Source organism: Lontra canadensis, unplaced genomic scaffold (assembly GCF_010015895.1).
Source record: "Lontra canadensis isolate GAN:19392208 unplaced genomic scaffold, GSC_riverotter_1.0 scaffold24, whole genome shotgun sequence".
Classification (NCBI taxonomy): Eukaryota; Metazoa; Chordata; class Mammalia; order Carnivora; family Mustelidae; genus Lontra; species Lontra canadensis.
In genome coordinates, this window is record NW_022631018.1 from 11,010,007 (window position 1) to 11,028,661 (window position 18,655).

At 45.9% G+C, this 18,655-nt stretch overlaps 1 protein-coding gene across 2 annotated transcripts in view; it reads left to right on the forward strand.

Annotated features, from left to right (window-relative positions):
• The window catches only part of INTS7 (integrator complex subunit 7), a 91,482-nt gene extending 81,975 nt beyond the window's left edge, over positions 1-9,507 (forward strand). For both annotated transcript variants that reach the window (XM_032862801.1, XM_032862802.1), the window contains 3 exons: positions 3,007-3,105; positions 4,650-4,835; positions 8,018-9,507. In XM_032862801.1, coding sequence (XP_032718692.1) covers positions 3,007-3,105; positions 4,650-4,835; positions 8,018-8,305 — 573 coding nt within the window. In that variant the 3' untranslated portion in view covers positions 8,306-9,507. The remainder of the gene's footprint in view (positions 1-3,006; positions 3,106-4,649; positions 4,836-8,017) is intronic.
• The last annotated feature ends 9,148 nt before the right edge of the window (positions 9,508-18,655 follow it).

The following is an 18,655-nucleotide window of genomic DNA, read 5'->3' on the forward strand; positions in this document are numbered from 1 at the left end:
CGTCCATGGCGGTGCTTGGCACTCTGCGGCTGCTGCACACGTAGAGTAATGGGTCAAATCTCCTCGCGCAGAGCACAAAGAAGACTTCTTCCCCTCCGCCCCCCTTTTTTACAGTTTAGCTGAAATTGCAATAGTTGTCAACCCTGGCTACACACTAGAATCACTTTGGAAGCTTTTTAAAAAACACGTCAGGACCCAGGCCCTACTCCAGATCAGTTAACTCTGAATCTCTGCTGTTGAGGGCCAGACGTTAGTATGTCTCAAGACTCCCAGGTGATGCTGTCCTGCCACCGGGGTTGAGAACCACTGGCCCATGGAAACAAAGAACGAGGCTCATTGTCTACCTGGCAATGAATCACTTCTGCCAGGGGATGCCACCGATGTCCTTTGGTGCACTGCTTCCCCTTTGGCCTGCTGAATCTCTGCGGCCCTGGGGCCTGTTGAGCTCTTTCTTCTGTTCTTTCTTCAGTCTTTTCCACCACAGGACAGACTGACACACACTCACCCAGATTTTCTCCTCCCTGTCTGGGCATTCCCCAGTGTCTCAAGTCAGCTCGGGCTCCTACGCGAAAATCCCTCTAGACTGGGTGGCTTGAACGACAGACACTTCTTTCTCCTAGTTGTGGGGGCTGGAAAGTCCAGAATCAAGGTGGCAGCCAGTTTGGTCCTGGCGAGGACCCTCTGGTCTCTTCTACACATTCCCCCTTCTCCCTCTGCGCTCAGACCAGGGAGACAAAGGGAGCTCTGGTCACTTTTTTTCTTATAAGGACACTAATCTCATCATGGGGCCCCACCTCTAATTACCAACACACTGGGAGCTCGGACTTCAAAATAAGAGTGGGGAGAATACAGACATTCAGTCCGCAAGACCAGGTCTCTGAACTCACACCCTGGGGAGTTGTCCCGCCCTGCTAGATGCTGAAATCCCCTGCAGCTCTCTTCTGGCTCCCACTCTTCTCACTCTGTCCTCTCACCTTTTATCAAGTGTGTAAGAAGAAATTGACAAGGTGTGTTGCAGAAGAGTTAGATTTCAGGACGGGAACTTTCCTGGATATACCGCTTTCCGCATACGATCGTCGATACATATTTGCTGAACTGAATCAACAGGGGTAGTTTGACATTGAGATTTGGTTGCTAAGGGACAGAGTAAAGATAATCTTTGAAGGAGATATACACATCTTTGCAAGACATTGATTAAATACCAAAAAATACAAAGGCTGGAAAGTGCCGGATTCAACAAAGAAGAGTGCTGGTGCTCTGCTAGTCCTGCTGGTTTACTAACCATAGCATGGGACTTCGTGTCTCCAGACACTTCCTGTATGGTCATCTGCTGCTGACGTGGAGGTGTGCCCCAGGTGCCGGTGGCCTGAGGCCCTCTGCACTGTCCCTGTAATTGTAAAATCTGCATCCATTCTTTTGAAAGGGTGAATGGTGCCTTTTTGCCAGGGAATAGCCTGAGGTCATTTGTGGTCCGCTTTGGTCCATCCTTGAAAGAGGTGTCTCTCCTCCAGTACTCTTGGCATCAGACTTCCACCCCTAGCAGGATGTCCCTGCAAATGCTTCCCAGATCCCTTGTTGCGGGAGGATGAATAATGTTGCGTTGGCAGTTAAACCTGAAGAAAGAGACACAACGTGTTGGAATCTATGTTGTGGTTTTCTCAAGTAACAGATCTGCCATTTGTATCATGGGCCTGTTGGACACAAAGTGTTCAGCACCCTGAAACCAGTAAGGGTGGGATCTGCCCGTGTGCAGCCTTAATGCCCAACTGTTCAAAATTGTTTACAACAGAGGCAACTCGGGGGCACACTGCTTGGCATCAGGAGCTTGGAAGGGCAGGCCTCAGGGTAGAGTGGTTTTCACCCTGAGGTGCTTTGGGGCCGCTGATGGGGAAGTAGACTGAGGCAGTAGACTGAGGAGGGTAGACCAACCGGAATAGTTCTGGGTCCCCCAGAGTTACACGTGTTCTGACGGCTCTGTAGGTTTTCATCTGCTAAGCTGGTGAATCGTTGGTGAAATAGAACGAAGTCATCAAACTAAGAAACAACCTAGGTTCTAGTTCCAGCTTGTCCCCCTGCCGTCTGGGTGACCTGTGTCATCAGCAAAATTGAGGATTGGCCTGGGTGACCTCTGTAGTATATCTTTGGCGGTGTCACGGGTGATACTCATCTCCACTCATCAAGTTGGATACAGTAAATAGGTACAGGCTTTTGTATGTCAGCCGCACCTCAATAAAGTGGTTTTAAATAGATAAATGTGTGTAATATCTTAGAACTCTTAAACGCTAGTTGTAGGACTCCCTTTACAAAGCCTCAAAGGATTCATTGTGGTGATTCTCTTCTGCAGCTTTTCTGGGAGTTTCAAAACTCAGTTAAGTTTGTGAAATGGATTTTTGAAGTAAGATCCTCTTACTGAAATTTCAGAGTTCTGTGGAGTAGAACTGTATAGCCGCTCTTACTCAGAATTCCAATAAGTTTCTACCATCGCTCATTCTCCAGGGACCCTGGCCACAAGGACAGGGAAGCCACCCTCTGGATATGGGAGGGAAGAACAAGGCAGCAAGGCTCCCCAAAACCAAAACCAAGGTTTGGTGTTAGGCCTCAGACATCCGTGTACTGTGCTGGCTTCCTTATCATATGTTCTTGATCCTACTTTACCGTAAGAAAGTGACCCTATATTGTAGTATCTACACTAATTATATAATACTATACCCAATAGCTCTAATGCTACAGAAATGCACAATTTATCCATTATTTGGCCTGCAAGATTTTCTCCTATATTTCACTTTTTATTAAATATACTTTAAAGTAAAAATCTGCAGTTGTACTCCTTGACACGAATGATTTGGCAAACATTTGGTGGTCTGCCTGTTTCCTGATGGGTATGTACCTTTGCAATGTTCTTCAAAAGACCATTTGTACTTTTTAAACTTCTTCCTGAAAGTACCATTTGCGGATGAAATTTGGAAATTTATTTTCATTTGACTTAGTTTCTTTTTTCCCTCCCAGCATACAGCATGCCTCTGCGATGCCATCATTTCCTTGCTGAAAGTTCCTCTTTCGTTTCAGAGATATTTTTTCCAGAAACTGCAGTCTACCAGCATCAAGGTAATGCTACCAAAATACAGAGGTTAATACAGATTAAAAACCCAGTTACCTTCTGGAATACATGGGCTATATAGCTCTGCTTTAGGATCCTACCTTTGGTTTTGATAAAACGGACAGCCTTTTGTTTTAAATTTTTTATACCTTTATCAAGTGGTTTGGTGAAGGTAATGGGATTTGGGAGTTAAGTAAGCCCTTTCCTTCCTTACAGACGTGTCAGTCCCTAGTGGGCAGGGTAGACAGGAGTTTGGCTACCTGCAGCTCTGTCCCTTGTCTCCAAGAATAATTTGAGAGGGTTTCTTTCTTTCTTTTTTTTTTTTTTTAAGATTTTTTAAAAAATTATTTATTTATTTATTTTTATTTACTTGACAGACAGAGATCATAAGTAGGGGCGGGTGGGGAGCAGGCGCCTGCTGAGCAGAGAGCCCAGGGCTCCATCTCAGGACCTTGAGATCATGACCTGAGCTGAAAGCAGAGACTTAACAGACTGAACCACCCAGGCATCCTGATAGGTTTTCCTCATAGTCCTCTACAAGGACCTTGAGCTGAGTTCATGTCTGATTGGGCTTTTCAGACCCTATTTAGAATAATTCAGTCTGGCAAAACGTTACCAGTCCTACCTCCAGAGCGCTTTTGTCTGTATCACGTTTTGAGGAGCTGGCCAATGAGAAGAGCTAGTATTTGAAAATATTTGAGCCACTCCAAATTCAAAAGGTATTTTTGATTCAGAGAATGGAATTGTTGGAAGAGGTGGAAAAATAGCCTCCAGGAGATTTCCTGGATTATCCCTCTGTCAGTAAATGTCTTCAGTGCACTTTTGCATATCCGTTTGAATGCTTCTGGTTGTAAATAACAGAGTATTCCATTTCAGAATGACCTGGGTAATAAGGAAAATTGATTCTCTTAGATAAGAGGTCTTCGGGTAGGATGTGCATGGGGTTGACTGACGCGGTGTTCAACATCATCAGAAAGACCCACCTCTTCCATCTTTTCATTCAGCAGAGTTTGGGCTTTCTGTAATTTAAAGGTATTTGGGATTTTTAATACGTTCTTAAATAAAAACTAATGAGAAGTTAAAATGTCATTTGGTTCATTTGTGCAAATTTACTTTTATCCCACTGTGACTTGATCATACATGTAATTCTTGAATTTTAAATTCACTTGCCCTTGAATTTAGCCTTTTTAACATTACGTGAGACCAAAGAGACAGCAGCTAGATATGAAAATTTACATAGCGCATTTCCCTGCTGGAATTGGTTCATTGTCAAAGAAATGCCCCACTGCAGAAACGGGGAAGACTAGGGCCTTCACTGTTTTCTGTTACCCTCACACAGAACTGGGGTTTGGGGTAGAAGACACAGTGGTATTTAACAGAGACATTAGGGAGAAGGAACCCTTGACCTGAAAGGTGCGTTTGTTTGGTTGTCCCAGCGGTCAGGTCCTTAGCTGTGTAACGCTGTAACCTGTAGACAAAAATCAGCACAAACATTTGCTGGAAGAAAGCTTGCTCTTGCTTGTGAGCATTGATCTTCATGTTGGTCTTCCAGCTGGCTCTGTCACCATCACCCCGCAACCCTGCAGAGCCCATCGCTGTCCAGAATAACCAGCAGCTGGCGCTAAAGGTAGAGGGAGTGGTTCAACACGGATCTAAACCAGGACTGTTCCGCAAAATTCAGTCCGTCTGTCTGAATGTTTCTTCCACGCTACAGAGTAAATCCGGACAAGACTACAAGGTAATTTAGAAAAGAGGCACAGTTGTGATGTGGATTTTATCAGCTCATTCATGGAAGTTTTCCAGTCGTTTTCATGGTTAAGCAGATTGCAATTAAACCTCCCAAGGGGAGAGATGTGGACATAAGTTAAAAGCACATGTTGGGGTTTGAGGGGCTGATAAATAATACCTCTCTTTTCTCTGCTTGAACCAGTTGATAGAGCACATCCAGGCAGACAGAGATCAAAATATGAGCCTTACTGTTCAGCGATGGGGAAACCTAGCTCAGGTGCATGGCAACCAGGACCTCCTCGCCTTACACCTCTGAATTGAATTTTCCCACCCAACTTCAGCCTCTGCACATAAGAGCCTGCCCCTGTAAAATCAATGGCAAGGAGGACAATCCTGATGTCCAGAGAAGGGAAAGAGAAGGTCTTACCTCCCCATGTTCAGTTCTTACCCAAAAACTTAGCAGTCAGTAGAATTCACCTCCTCCCCTGGAGACCAATGTTGTTCATCTAATGAGAAGTCCCTCCACATGGCGGGGAAACATCAAGAGTGGGGAATTAGTGCCTCCCTAACTCCCCTTCCCCCAAAATACACATCTAATTATTTCTCTCTATTTTGAGTGGATATTAGCATTCTCTAAAGAAAAGAGGTACACAACATTGACAGACAACGGTCAGATAAAGTAAAATCTTTCCTTAAGGGTTATACAACCCTAGGAATTGGCTGCTTTGACAGAGCACGATGTAGGTAACCAAAAGTCATGCTTGCTTTGTTAGCCAAGGCGCTAAATACTATGGCATACCAATATTCCAAATGCAGAACGCTCCTTCCTTTAGACATCTCTTTCTGGTGGTTTATTCACAGAAAATAGAGCAAGGGAACTAGTACACAATTGTATGAACAGAGTTGTTCAAATGCCCAGATTGGTTATGTCCAGGTTTATTGTGGGCATACTTGAACTGAGCTCCATAATAAGGAAGGGAATATTAGTAAAGATATAAAAAGAACATTTTATTCTCTTTGGTGGTTTTGGTGGTTTTAGGCTAAAAAGCCACGAGAAGATATGGTTTTTTCTTTGGTAACTTTCACTCCCTTCTTTGCCAGCACTGATAAAGCTCGGGCTTCATTCTCTTGCTCTCTTCGACTCCTGTAACACAGACTGCGGTGCCCTATGTAGCCCCATGTAGCAAAGATGTGATGAATGATGACAAAAGTCACATCCTGTGTGTAGAGTACAAGTGTTATGTTTGGGCAAGCCTATTGTCATGGAAGGTCGTGGTGAGAATTTACATAATTAACCTACCCCTCTCTGCAGCTGTCTCCTCATTTAGGGCTGAAAGAACAGTGATTCTCTTTGTTTCTTGTATACAGTGATTTCTACTGTTAAGAAAAAAACCATTCAAGCCAGTCTTCTGCTTATTAACTTACCTCTCGAGGCATTGCATAAAGTCAGGAAGCCGGTAGAATAAATCATACGGTACAAGGTTCGTCATGTTATTTGCAGTGAGTTTTCCACTTGAAATCATCATCTATTCAGCGATCAGGTTGCTTAGTCCTATTTCTGGTCCTTTTAAGGAAGTTCCTGGCTGGTAGGCATATTCTTTAGGGACATAAAAACCCTATAGAAGTTGTGCAAACAAAACAGGGCCTATAAATAATTCTAAGATCTCGAATTGGTCAGTGACTTCATCTCATCAACGTTATAGGTAAATGTCTCTCTGGAAAACTGACCTCATGATATGCTCATTTAGTCACAGAGCTTTAGGGCATGTTTGTCATTGATTGTACAACAAAAACACACACATAAACCTAGAGCAATCCGGCCAAACAGTCATTCAGGTTACCTTTATATGCGTTCCAGAATCAGTATCTCTCTTGGCATGCTTCACCTTGGGTACAGGTCAGGGTGTACCAGCAGGTGCTACTCTGTTCCTTGAAGGCCAGAGACATGGGTGTCTAGCTAAGTAAGTGAACAGGCCCATGAACTTGTGTCTTATGATACACTGTGCTTCCAGTCTGAATAAGATACTGATTATTCGGCAAGCACTGTACAAGTTCTAAAAATTTGTGAAAGGAGGTAGGAAAGATTGCATTACTAAAGCAATGTAAGATCAGACTAGGTAAGAGGAAGAACTCTAACTTGTATTTAACTAGTGTTAGGTTCTTCTTCAGTGTCTTAGATTTTAAACTCCCTGAAACAGGTGATTGTACCCTGTTTCCTCAGAATCTGTCTTCACAGAGTAAAGGAAGCTGGGGATTGGAGTTGGGGTGGAGTAAGCAAGTGTAGGAGAGGAAAATTTTCTCTTCCGCTGTCTAAGGGTCTCCAGCCGGGCCTAAGACTAAACTGACATTGAGGCAGATTAACATAAGAAAGGCATACACATTTCTTCGAATGGTACACGGACATGGGAGTCTTCACAAGACAATGGAAACCCAAAGAAGTGACCAGAGCAGAAAGCTTATGTGAGTTTTAGACAAAGAAGGGTAAATTTGTGAAGACAGAAGAGGAAGGGGTTGAGGGGCAGTAAGCCAGGGGAGTGACTGGGAGCGAAGAGGGAGGGAGGGAAGAGCAGGGGTGGAGGTTGGGGGACACCTGGGGGAGGTGAGGGTCATTGGAATTTATTTGTGGGGTGCATTTCAGCGTTGACTGCCAGTTTCTAGTGATGAGGATGTTCTCTTCTTCTTGGTACAGAGAAGGGCACCTTTCTCATGGGAGATTTTATGGCCTGTTTGAGGTAAAAATGGGGAGATCAGAGCCATTCCTCCATCTGCTGTTTCTCCAGTGCCTTTATCTTGAAATAATGTGCCAGTGCGGCACATTATGAGGTGGCACGTCCGGAGCTCCTTCACAGGGAAGAAGGGGCGGCATATGGGGATGGGGAGGGAGGGGGAGAGGATCATTCTACTCAATGACAGTGAGGGCTCAGGATCGCTTAATACTCAAGAGTGTCTGCTCTGGAGTTAGCCTGCCTTGGTTCAGATGCCATCCTCACCTCTCATCAGCTGTGTGACCTTGGAGAAATTACTTAACGCCTGTGCCTCAGTTTCCTCATCTGTAAGCCAAGGGTAAAAATGGTACCTAAACCTCTTGGTTGTTTGCAGAGATTAAGTAAGCACTTCATATGGGGCCTGGCTCACAGTAAGCACTGAGTAAATGTTAGCTATTATTTTCATTTAACGATTTTTTCATTCCAGATACCCATCGACAATATGACCAATGAGATGGAGCAGAGGGTTGAGCCTCATAACGATTACTTCAGTACTCAGTTTCTGTTGAACTTTGCCATCCTTGGAACACACAACATTACAGTGGAATCTTCAGTGAAAGATGCCAATGGTATTGTGTGGAAGACAGGTCCCAGAACTACCATATTTGTAAAATCCTTGGAAGACCCTTATTCCCAGCAAATTCGCCTACAGCAGCAGCAAGCCCAGCAGCCATTACAACAGCAGCAACAACGAAATGCCTACTCTCGGTTTTAGCCACATGAGGGATGTGCTCCTGGCTTTATAGGAATTGATCAAATGGGCAAAAACAATTTGATTTTTCATATGGATTCAGATATAAAAGTTAGAATGTGGAGTTTGTTTATTCATTGCTTTCTATAATGTAATACTCTGGGGGGAAGAAAAGGGTTTGTTTTTCTTTAAAAATTTAATTTGAGAAATAACTGGGCTCCTAGCCAGCAAGATTTTTTGTCCTTGTTCCTTCTTAAACCAAGTCCCTTATCATCTGTTTGACATTTTCATTGTTTTATTTTTGTTTTTCTGTTGCTGAGCCTCATCTTTCTTGTTCAAGAAAAGTCATGTGTTGGGATCACTGAGTTTAATAGATTTGACTCCCTGTCCATCAAAATACATCACTCACCACCCGGCACAGACCTCTCACTCTGAGCCAGGCATCGGGAAGTCCTAACCGGTCAGTACAGAGTTGACCTGCGGCCACAGAAAACGAGTTCTTCCCCATGATGGACTTCACTGTGTCCCCTGAAATCCATTTTCTGGATTTTGAGAGCATGCAGTCTCGCCGAATTGAAACATCCTGCTATATTATTTCAACTACCTACCTGCCTTTTCTATGCTAATTTATTGATTTAGTATTTTATTGACCCCCCCAAAACAGCTAACAATTACATGCAAAAATTGGAGATGAATCATTTGTGTTTTCTAGTATGTATGTGGTTTTGTTTATAATATAGACTTTTTACACTATTTCCAAGAGTGAAAAAACTCACATTTACTGTCTTAATGTTTTAAATTAGAAGAACAAATCTTTTTATTGGTTTGGTTTCTTCTTGGCAAGTTATGTAATTCTAGACTTTGATAGTCTAGAAAGAACAGCCTTTTTGTAACACAACCTCGATTAGTTGGGATGCTCAGGGAATAGAAGTTTTCTGGTTAGTCAGAAAACCCCATTTTTTCAATTTCAATACTGGTTGAAAACCATTCTAAAATATAATACTAATAAACTTTCTTGTCTTAACACGGTATACTAGATGTAATTTACCTGTTCGTTCTCATTTGGATCATTCAGTGCTTGGGATCATGGTTTTCTAAACATCAGGGATCACAGGGCTGCGCACGATGGTGATGCGGACAGTTTGGGCTGTAAGCAGATCCTGAGATGAATCAGGGCACATTCCCTGGAGGCTTTCTTTTTAAATAAATCTCTCATTTTCTTTGCTTCTGTTTTGCCTTTTTTTTCTTTAAAGTCAACATTAGCTCAAAGGAAAAAAAAAATGAATTTGTTTTTCTTTTTTCCTTGTCATGTTGCCTCCAGTGGTGAGAAATGGTTGGCAACTCAGATTCCTCTGAGATTGCTGGGCTCCATGAGCTCTTGTCCCAGCAAAACACCCTCTGCTGCCATTGGCCAGAACACGGTCAAAAAACATGGAAGTCCACAGCATCCGCTGAGGATGACGTCCCTTTAAATGCAGCCCAGTTGTACACAGTGCACAATGTGGACAGCTGTGACAGCGTCTGGGAACACGGGCCCAAGGAGGAATTGCCAACATGGTGCGGGGGAGGTATGCAGGACCCCTTTCCTGCTCACCAGGCATGGAAAAAACTGGACCAGAAAGGTTGTACTCTGACGAATTAACTCCGTGACCCCGGGCAAGTTACTTTATCTCTCTAGAGTAGTTTCTTTGTAAAATGACTGAATTAGACAGGATCTCTTGACTCCAATCTAGAGTTTTATCTGATGACTAAAAGACCAAAAAAGAGCTCTTAAAAAGGGGTGGGGGGACACACGGGGAGGGGGGGGGGGGACACGGACATTTTTTAAAAATTCAGTGTCTGTTTTCAGAATGAAATTTTATAATGTCGATTTCAGGTTCCTGGTACTGTTTTAAGACAGAATTCCCAAGAAAAGAAGCAAATCTTGTCAACCACCAATTCTCCCCCAGTTCCCTTTGAGACCTTCCCAGATTTTATGTTCTTAAAAGACTCTTTTGATAGCTACAGTTATAAACTCTTTGACTTGGTGTACTGGATGGCTCCTGGCACAAACTTGGAAAGGAATTATTAATAAAAACAAATCCAAGTAGTTCAGAGTAGGAAAATAACTCTTGAAGAAAAAAAAAAAAAAAGGCTATTTTAATTGAGTATGTCATTAGATCCAGGATTGGAACTCTGATTTTGTGTTTGGTATAATGTCTACTGCATTCTTGGCATCAACTGCTAAGCAATTATTTGAGGTAAAGGGAAATTACATTTATAATTTCAACACTACAGTAATGAATGTAAAGAAAAAGAAATTCTCAGGGAAAGATGAAGGAAAGAAAGACATACTGATCGTGAAGTGAACATGTCCCCTGAACTTAGAAATACGGATAATAAAAGGGGTTGGCTGATTGATTCCAGAACACGGGGCTAATTTTTCTCAGTGTTTAGCAGCTTTGCAGTATAGCCTGGTGGCTCAGAGCACAGCCACTGGAGCCACACTGTCTGGGTCCAAATCCAAACTCTAACTCTGTGACCTTGGGCAAGCGACTTGATCTCTCTATGCCTCAATTTCCTTATTCCTAAAATCAGGAAAGGCGTGAGGATTAAGTGAGTTAATACAGAGTTGATACATATAAAGCATTTAACATGCTCCTAGCACATAGTAATCAGATACAGGAGCTTGCTGGCATTGTTACTGTTATATCCTTCCTAATACTGTTTTTCACAAGGTTAGGTTAATTCTGAATCGTGGCATTTTATTTATTCACAATAAAAGTTACTGCTAGTCCACTACTAAACACACATTTTAGCTATCTTCCTCTCATTTCCAATTTGGGTATGTCAAATAATAAAAGTAACATAATGTTGACCAATACAAAATGGAATTTCTGTCTACAACCATTATCATAAATCCTATTAAAATATTTAATACCTATGTACATAGAAAATTATGAAAATACTTTCTAAAGCTGCTGATGGTCTTCAGTAGTGACAGCAATAGTACATTGACTATTTAGAAATTAAAGTACTGTTCTATTCCCGCTTAGCCTAAGAGATCTTTTGATACGACCTTTGTAGCTCAAATTAACCGAGGTGGCAGATAATGTGCAACTGGAGACACTAAGTCACTTTTCACATAAGGTATGGTTCCCAGAAGAACCAACCAACCAAACCAAGATCCTCAGACTAGGGTCCCAGAGATGTCAGTTTAAGTTCTGTATTTATAAGACTCACTTGCCGTGGATCCTTAGATCAGTCCCTTGGTCCTCCTTGCCAATAGCTGCCAGCATTGAGAATCAGAGGGTCCTGCCACTTGTTACGTAGCATATATGCAGCACTTGTCCAAAAGAACTTTCTGTGATGGTGGCAATGTCCTAAGTCTGACTGGCCAATATAGCCACTAGCCCTGCGTAGCTATCGCATGTCTAAAATATGGCTAATGTGACTGAATCTTTTATTTACTTGTAGTTCAGTTAAATTTAAATAGCCTTGGATGGCTAGCCCCTGCAGAATTAGGACAGTGCAAGAGTGAGAAGAAATGAGATTCACTACTCCCTTAGGACCTAGGTAACCTTAAATAGATTTCTAGATAAAACGTCTGCATTGGAATTCTTTGGCTCACCAAAGGGTTCATTTGAAAGACTGTAGATGACAAGGAAGGTATTTGGGGTTTGTGGGTTTGCTTTGCTTCCAGTAATAACTCTGTTGCTCAACCAAACACCTGACCTGTTCTTTCTGTAATTCACCCTTGGATTTAGCCTTTGACAGTCACCAGCATGACTGTCTAAAAGTCCGGTAAATGGGCTTAGATCTTTCAACAGCCGGAGGTTACGGTCTTCCTTTCCATTGCTTGCCGGAGAACACAGAGACCTCTAACACCATGGGCGGAGTATTTTATTGGCTTGGCTGGAGAGAGGCCATTATTACTCTGTACTATCTCCCGGTCTAAAGTATTCATTCTATGAGTAGTTTAATTTGTAATTGCCATTGAGATTTAAACAGAATGAGTCATAGTTTCCTCCTTAAATAGTATACCAAGACTGGGAGCCATTGATACCCACTTTCTAATGAAGAATGCTAAGTGATGTAAATTTGCTTTTTTCAAGTCTACCACAGGTACAAAGCATTTTTCAGTCTTTATCTTTTCCCTTATCTTCCTGCTTACTTGCTAATCTCTCCCGAAACAATTCTGTCCTGCACAGTCAAGTTTGTTATGCAATAATTGTCCTCTGTTTAGATCTGGTTAAAGATTGAAACATGGTGAAATGAGTTTGGGGATTATCTTCCTCTCAGATCCTGTCTACAAGGTCTAGCTTTTGTCTTATAATACTTAGTGGACAAACTGAGACTAAAAATATTTTAATTGTTTATAGAGAATTATTTTTAGCAAATTATAAAGGTGAAATAGTACACATTCACTTGGTATTAGGAAACGAATCAGTCAGCAAAATGAACATCTCCTCTACCCTCAAAAGACATGATGAGTTAAAATCAGATTGTTTTACAGAGGAAAAGTATTCTCTACTTCACCTTTTGGTTTTCTGGGAAGATTTCCTTTGTGGATTTTGATGAAGCTTATTTGTGGCTATGAAGCAAAAATATTTCAAATAGAAAACTAAGACAACATAGAGCTAAATTAGACTGAAGAATTTTGAGAAGGTATCAATGTTTCCGAGGCAATGGAAGGTGAGAATAGGCCATGGGGCCTTGAGTCCCGCCTCCCCCCCCAACCCCAGCAGTGAAGGTAATGATGCCTTTTGCATGTGTCCTGTCACTCTGAGATGAGCAAAGTGATGACAAAGTGTTAACACCTGCAGCCCCCACCTTGCATTCCCCTCCCCACCCTCACACACCAGGCAAAGGCAGATACCATGTGATTAGGAGAGTCAGGTCTGGAGCCCCCACCACATGCGCGTGGACGCATGCGGACTGTACACATACAATGAATGACACGAGTCGATGAAAAACCTATTGTGCAAATGCAAGTGGGGGAGAAGGCTCCCTGCTCTGAGCCCCACAGAGTGCTGGGCTCCGAGCTGGGGGTGGGAAATGCAAAAGGAATCTTGACAGGGAGATCCCTCGGGCAACGTGTAGTCTACTGACAGGAAAAGGGAAAAAAAAACTTGTATTTGTACAGAATGTGGAGAGAGCTTTATAAAAGCTATTGACAGAGCCCAAAATACGCCATTTCTGAAATTCTTTTTTTTTTTAAGATTTTATTTATTTATTTGACAGACAGAGATCACAAGTAGGCAGAGAGAGAGGGGGAAGCAGGCTCCCCGCCGAGCAGAGAGCCCGATGCGGGGCTCGATCCCAGGACCCCGGGATCATGACCTGAGCCGAAGGCAGAGGCTTTAACCCACTGAGCCACCCAGACGCCCCCATTTCTGAAATTCTAATAGCATCTCCCCTTGTACATAACAGGCCAGGCTCTTAGGTAATTAGAAAATGGCCATAATTTGGCATTTTCTCCTTTCGCAGGACTCGGAAGAGCAAGTGTCCTTCCTTCTCAGAGGGCCTCTAATCAGGGACAATTGGGTACCTACTCCTTGGAAGCCAGAGAGGAACAAAAGAGCATTTGGAAAAAAGATACACCCCTGAAGTGTGAAGTTAACATTTGGCCTTGAGGAGATAGGAGCTTACACTCCAAAAGAATTAAATATTGTCTCACGTTGCAGAAGCTACTGCTGCTTCTAGCCGGGCCGCTGGATGACACAAACCTCCAATGTCACATTTCAAGGTATCAGGGCCTTGGGGAGAAATGACTGTAATCACAGAATCACTTAAGCAACATCAGATCCATCCTACTTAGTGGTTACAGCGTCCCCTGGGATGCTCAAAAGCGTATTAGCCCGGCTAGAATCGTCTCTCAGGGAGTGAGCTCATCCGGAATCTCTCCTTGAGGGCCCTTGACACAGGAGAGGGCCCGAGAGTCTATCCTAAGCCCTACCCTCTCCCTCCTTCCTCCCCCGAGCAGCTGACCAGGAGTAGCTGACGGAAAGCACTTTTCCTTCACCCCGAGCTCTAGCGGTACCTCAGCTGACACCACGGGGCTCTGTGGCTCAGTCAGCAGCATCCGTCTGAGCTGCAGCTTGTGAGTTTGGACAGAGTCCCCAGACCTGCGCCCAAGGTACAGCTAACAAGGACACAATTTTAAAAACGGATGACGCTTTTTATTCATTCACCAAATGTTTATTGAACACGTGCCGGGTGTCAGGAGCTGGGGGCGCGATGACGGACAAGCTCCTTGGGCTGGTAGCCATTTGCTTGTGCACAGGCCGCGGGAGGGAGCTTCCAAGGTGGCGGATCGTCGGCTCCAGGAAAGCAGGAGAAGACGGGGTTTGGACAGGACTGTCCAGGCTAGAGTCGCTGCTGTTTGCCGTGTGGCCCTTCAAGAAAGCGCTCAGCCTGACCCCTGGTCCTTTTATGTCTACCATCTTCACAGGTCACCAAGTGCTTCCTTATTCCCAGCCTGAACCCCTCACAGCAACCGACCCCCTGCCTCAGTTAGAGGGAAATGGAAAACTCCCCAAAACCATGGTCATGGGGAAACAGCTCTGTTCCCAACACAGTCTACCCTGACCCCAGCCGTGCCACACTGAAAAGCGCCTCCGTCCCTCCGGGCAGGGCAGAAACATCCTCGCCGTGACTCCTCCAAGCAGATGTGACAGCTGGAATCCCTCCGTGACCAGCAGCAAGTGCAGCCTCGAGTACAGCGGTCTGCGGCCTGACCTTCGGGGGCGGCACACATGTGGACAGATGGTGGCGAAAGTCGCCTTGTGCCGTCCATGGGAAGAGACAACTCGCTCCACGGTCCCATGCCCCACACCAACCCCCAGCCTCTTCGGAGTCTCTTGTTTCCTAACATCTCACAGAGATGAGAAGAAGATGAGATGAGAAGAAGCCTTGGCTTCTTCCATCTGTGAAATGGCGCTAAGGACTCCGAAGAGTCGTGAGCTGAATGCCATCGTGCCTGCACCAAGCCTGCTGCTTCGCAAGGACCCACCAGTTGTCAGTTGTCTTCTGCCTCTGTGGTTGGGTGGCCAGTGCGACCTGGTGGCCCAGAGGATGGCAGGAAAAGAAACCTCAGCCTCGAGAAATCGTGATGTCTCAGACCATCTCTGCCTTAAAGGAAGATGCTGTCCCCAGGCGTCTGAGGACCTGAAAGTACTAGAATGTGTTAGACTCACAAGCAGTGTATTACTCTCTTGGGAGGGGAGCAGTCATATTCACCAGCATCCCTGTCAGCACCGTCTTTGAGTGCCCCCCACCCCGAGCAGGGGGAGGCAGTGGGGGGAGAACAAAACAGAAGTATCACCGGCACAGTGAGCCAACCCGGGCTTCTCTGTCATTCTTTCCAAGTTACTCAGCATCCGCACAAGAAGCGGGCTTATAGCCAACCTCCGTCCCTGCCCTCAGATCTACTGGCCATAAGCCCCTCGATTCAGTGGACACTTTCTACCTGACTGAACATAACTATTTTCCCACTGATGAGACTTAACCATTTTCCCCCAAATGCAGAATATGAGTCAAGGAGACTTAAAATGGAGACACTTAGGTTGGCTAAAAGGAAGAACTTAGTGAACTGTGAAAATAATTAAGGAGAGGGGCTTTTGGACCGTGTGAGCTGTGCTGTCCGACCACAGGGGTACGTTTGCCAACGGCCTCTCTGGAGGCAGAGGGATGGACTGTCTGACCTCTCGGCCCCATTCCATCAGCGGGAGCCCCTGCCCGAGGCAGGCTCCCTGGGTGAGGGCTCTGCCTGGGAGAGGGGGTGGGGCCCTTCTCCCCCACCACACGCGGCCCTCCAGACAGTGCTCAGGCAGTGCAGCTGCGGACGTTATCAAGTAACCCTGCCTGACTTCTTCTGGCCTTAGAGCCAACGCCTCTGGCCGTTGCCCAGAATGACAAGGGAACAGAGAAGTGGGGGCAGGGGTGCAGGGTCAGGCCTGCCGGCTGAGAAGAGAGTGCTGGCGAAGAGGTTCTGTTTCCTCTCACCTTCTGAGTGTCTGTGTGTGTTTGTTCGAGATAAGTGTCTAGGCAGGGACAGGAGCTGTCCTACTTTTGAGGGAGGGGGACTGTCCTTCGCAGTGTTCCCTCCTTCTCTTCCCACCAGCATCATCCTCGTTCACAGCCTCATTATGTCTTCCTGTATGTCACTTTTGCTTCCTGTTTTCCTTGCTGCCCATTTCTGTGTCCTCTGAGTAATCCTTCCTTCCCTTTCCTTCCCAACTCACTCACATCTGGTCCAAAACTTTAATTCCGACGGGGTTCCTGAAACAGCCCGAATTCTTCAGGGTATCATTGAAGACCCTCCCCAGGGAGACTGGCAGCCCCACGGGCCTCACCCTCGCCACACTTCCGCATACATCCCAGTCTGTGGGAAAACTAGCTTCCGGGACATCCCCGGAGCTCAGTCTGCACATTCTCACCGTCATGGCTTTGTTCATATTTTCCCTCCACTTGACTCCTTCTCTCTCCATCACTGCAACGTCTGTCCATCCCCCCCATGCTCAGATTCTCCAGCCAGACACAGGAGTCAGGATTCCTGCCTGGCCTGTATCATATTCAATCCGGTGTGAAGCAATCAGGCTGCCTGGCCCTTGGGGTCAGCATGAAGGCGGACGCATGGTGGCTAATGTGACTGTGTCCCACTGATGAGAACAAATGACTCCCTTCCCTGCCCCACCCTCCATCGGCCTCTGGCTCTTCTCCGGCCTCCAGCACTGGTTCTTCACATCCCTGCATGGAGCGGCCCTCTCTGACCCGCCTGCTGACCCCATGTTCACCTTGCCAGCGAGAGGTGTAGAGCGTGCTTTCTACTGTTTCTGAGCTCTGAGCAGTGTAATGGTGGGAGCCCAGCCTACTGGCATAGCGAGACCCAGTGGAGGCCCAGAGTACAGCTCAGGCTCCAATCTGAGGCCTGAGGCAAGAGGGAGTAGACCAGTACCTAGAGCTTGCAAGGAAAAAAAGAAAAAAAATGTTTTTGAGAGAGCGCTCAAGCCAGCGGCTGGCAGGGCATGGGGTGGTGGGAGGAGCCGGGAGGGGCAGGTAGAGAGGGAGAGAATCCTAAGCAGTCTCCATGCCCAGCATGGATCCCGACACAGAGCTCCATCTCCCAACCCTAAGATCATGACCTGAGCCAAAATCAGGAGCCAGACGTTTAACCGACTGAGCCACCCAGGTGCCCTGAAAAAAAATTTTTTAAAGACCCTTTCAGTTCCCCTGTTTCCCGGCAGCTTCTCCCCTGTCCATCCCCCTCCCTCCTTCCCTTTCTCCCTCCCTGCCTGTCTTTTCCAGGGACTGACTGAATGCTTGTCATAGTCAGGGCCCCGCAGCAGGAGGGCCTGTGCTCTCAGCAAGCTTTCGGGGGGCTGGCGGTCATCTATGTCAGGGTGATAAGTGTTTGTCCAAAGGGCTGAGGGCTGGCTGAGGGGCCAGCACGGCACGGAGGGAAGACCGAGCAGCACACTGCGTTATTTTTCTCATTGGCTGAGGAGGTATTTCAGCGCTGTGGGAGGTGCAGGGGGCGATGGAAGGAACCCAGGGAGAAAAGGCCAGGAGAGGAAGCCAGAGGTGGCCTTTGGTTTCCTACCACTCCAGTCCAGCCCGACTCCAGAGTCCACGGCTCGTTAGACGCACACAGTTCAAGTCGGATGCTTTCACTCCTGCACCCGTCGTCCACTAGATGGCTGGGCAGCTCATGCTTCCCCTCGCACCTCCATGTGCTTTCCCCAGCGGCTACTCCACACGCTTGGGACAACAGGACCTTGCTCTAGGTGGCTGGCCCTGGCACAGGTAACATCCAGCGCCATCCAAAGCCAGGTTTTTTGCTACAGAAAAGAAGACGACCCAGCTGAGCTCCTGTCCAAGGTGCCCTGAGCTGCCCTTGTGTCTTACAATGCAGCGAAATGTTTATCATTGTGCTTTTCTTTTGGACACTCCCCAGCACGTGATCTCTCCCTAGTCCACAATGCCCTGAGGAGTGGAGGGGTAACACCAATAATTATCCAAAGGAAGATATCAAGAATAAAAAGAGACGGAGTGTGGGCTACAAAAATAGAAGGGAGACAGAACAACAGGAGAGCCTGGGCCACTTTTGACAGTTGTTCCCTGAACCCCATGCATTTCACACGTCCGGGCCTCTGTACACACTTGGCCTTCAGCACGCAATGTTCTCCTCCCTACAGCTCTGCCTAGCAAGTTCAGTCTGTCTCTGAAGATTTACCCAGGTGGAAAGTCCTTCTCTCCAAAAACCTTTCCCCGAAAGCCCCACAGAGCTGGGTGCCACCCCAGCCTTCTGGTCTCCTCTCTATTACAGCACTCAGCTTCTTACAACTCCCCACTTACATATCTCTCTCCTCCTCTCTCTAGACTGTAAACGTC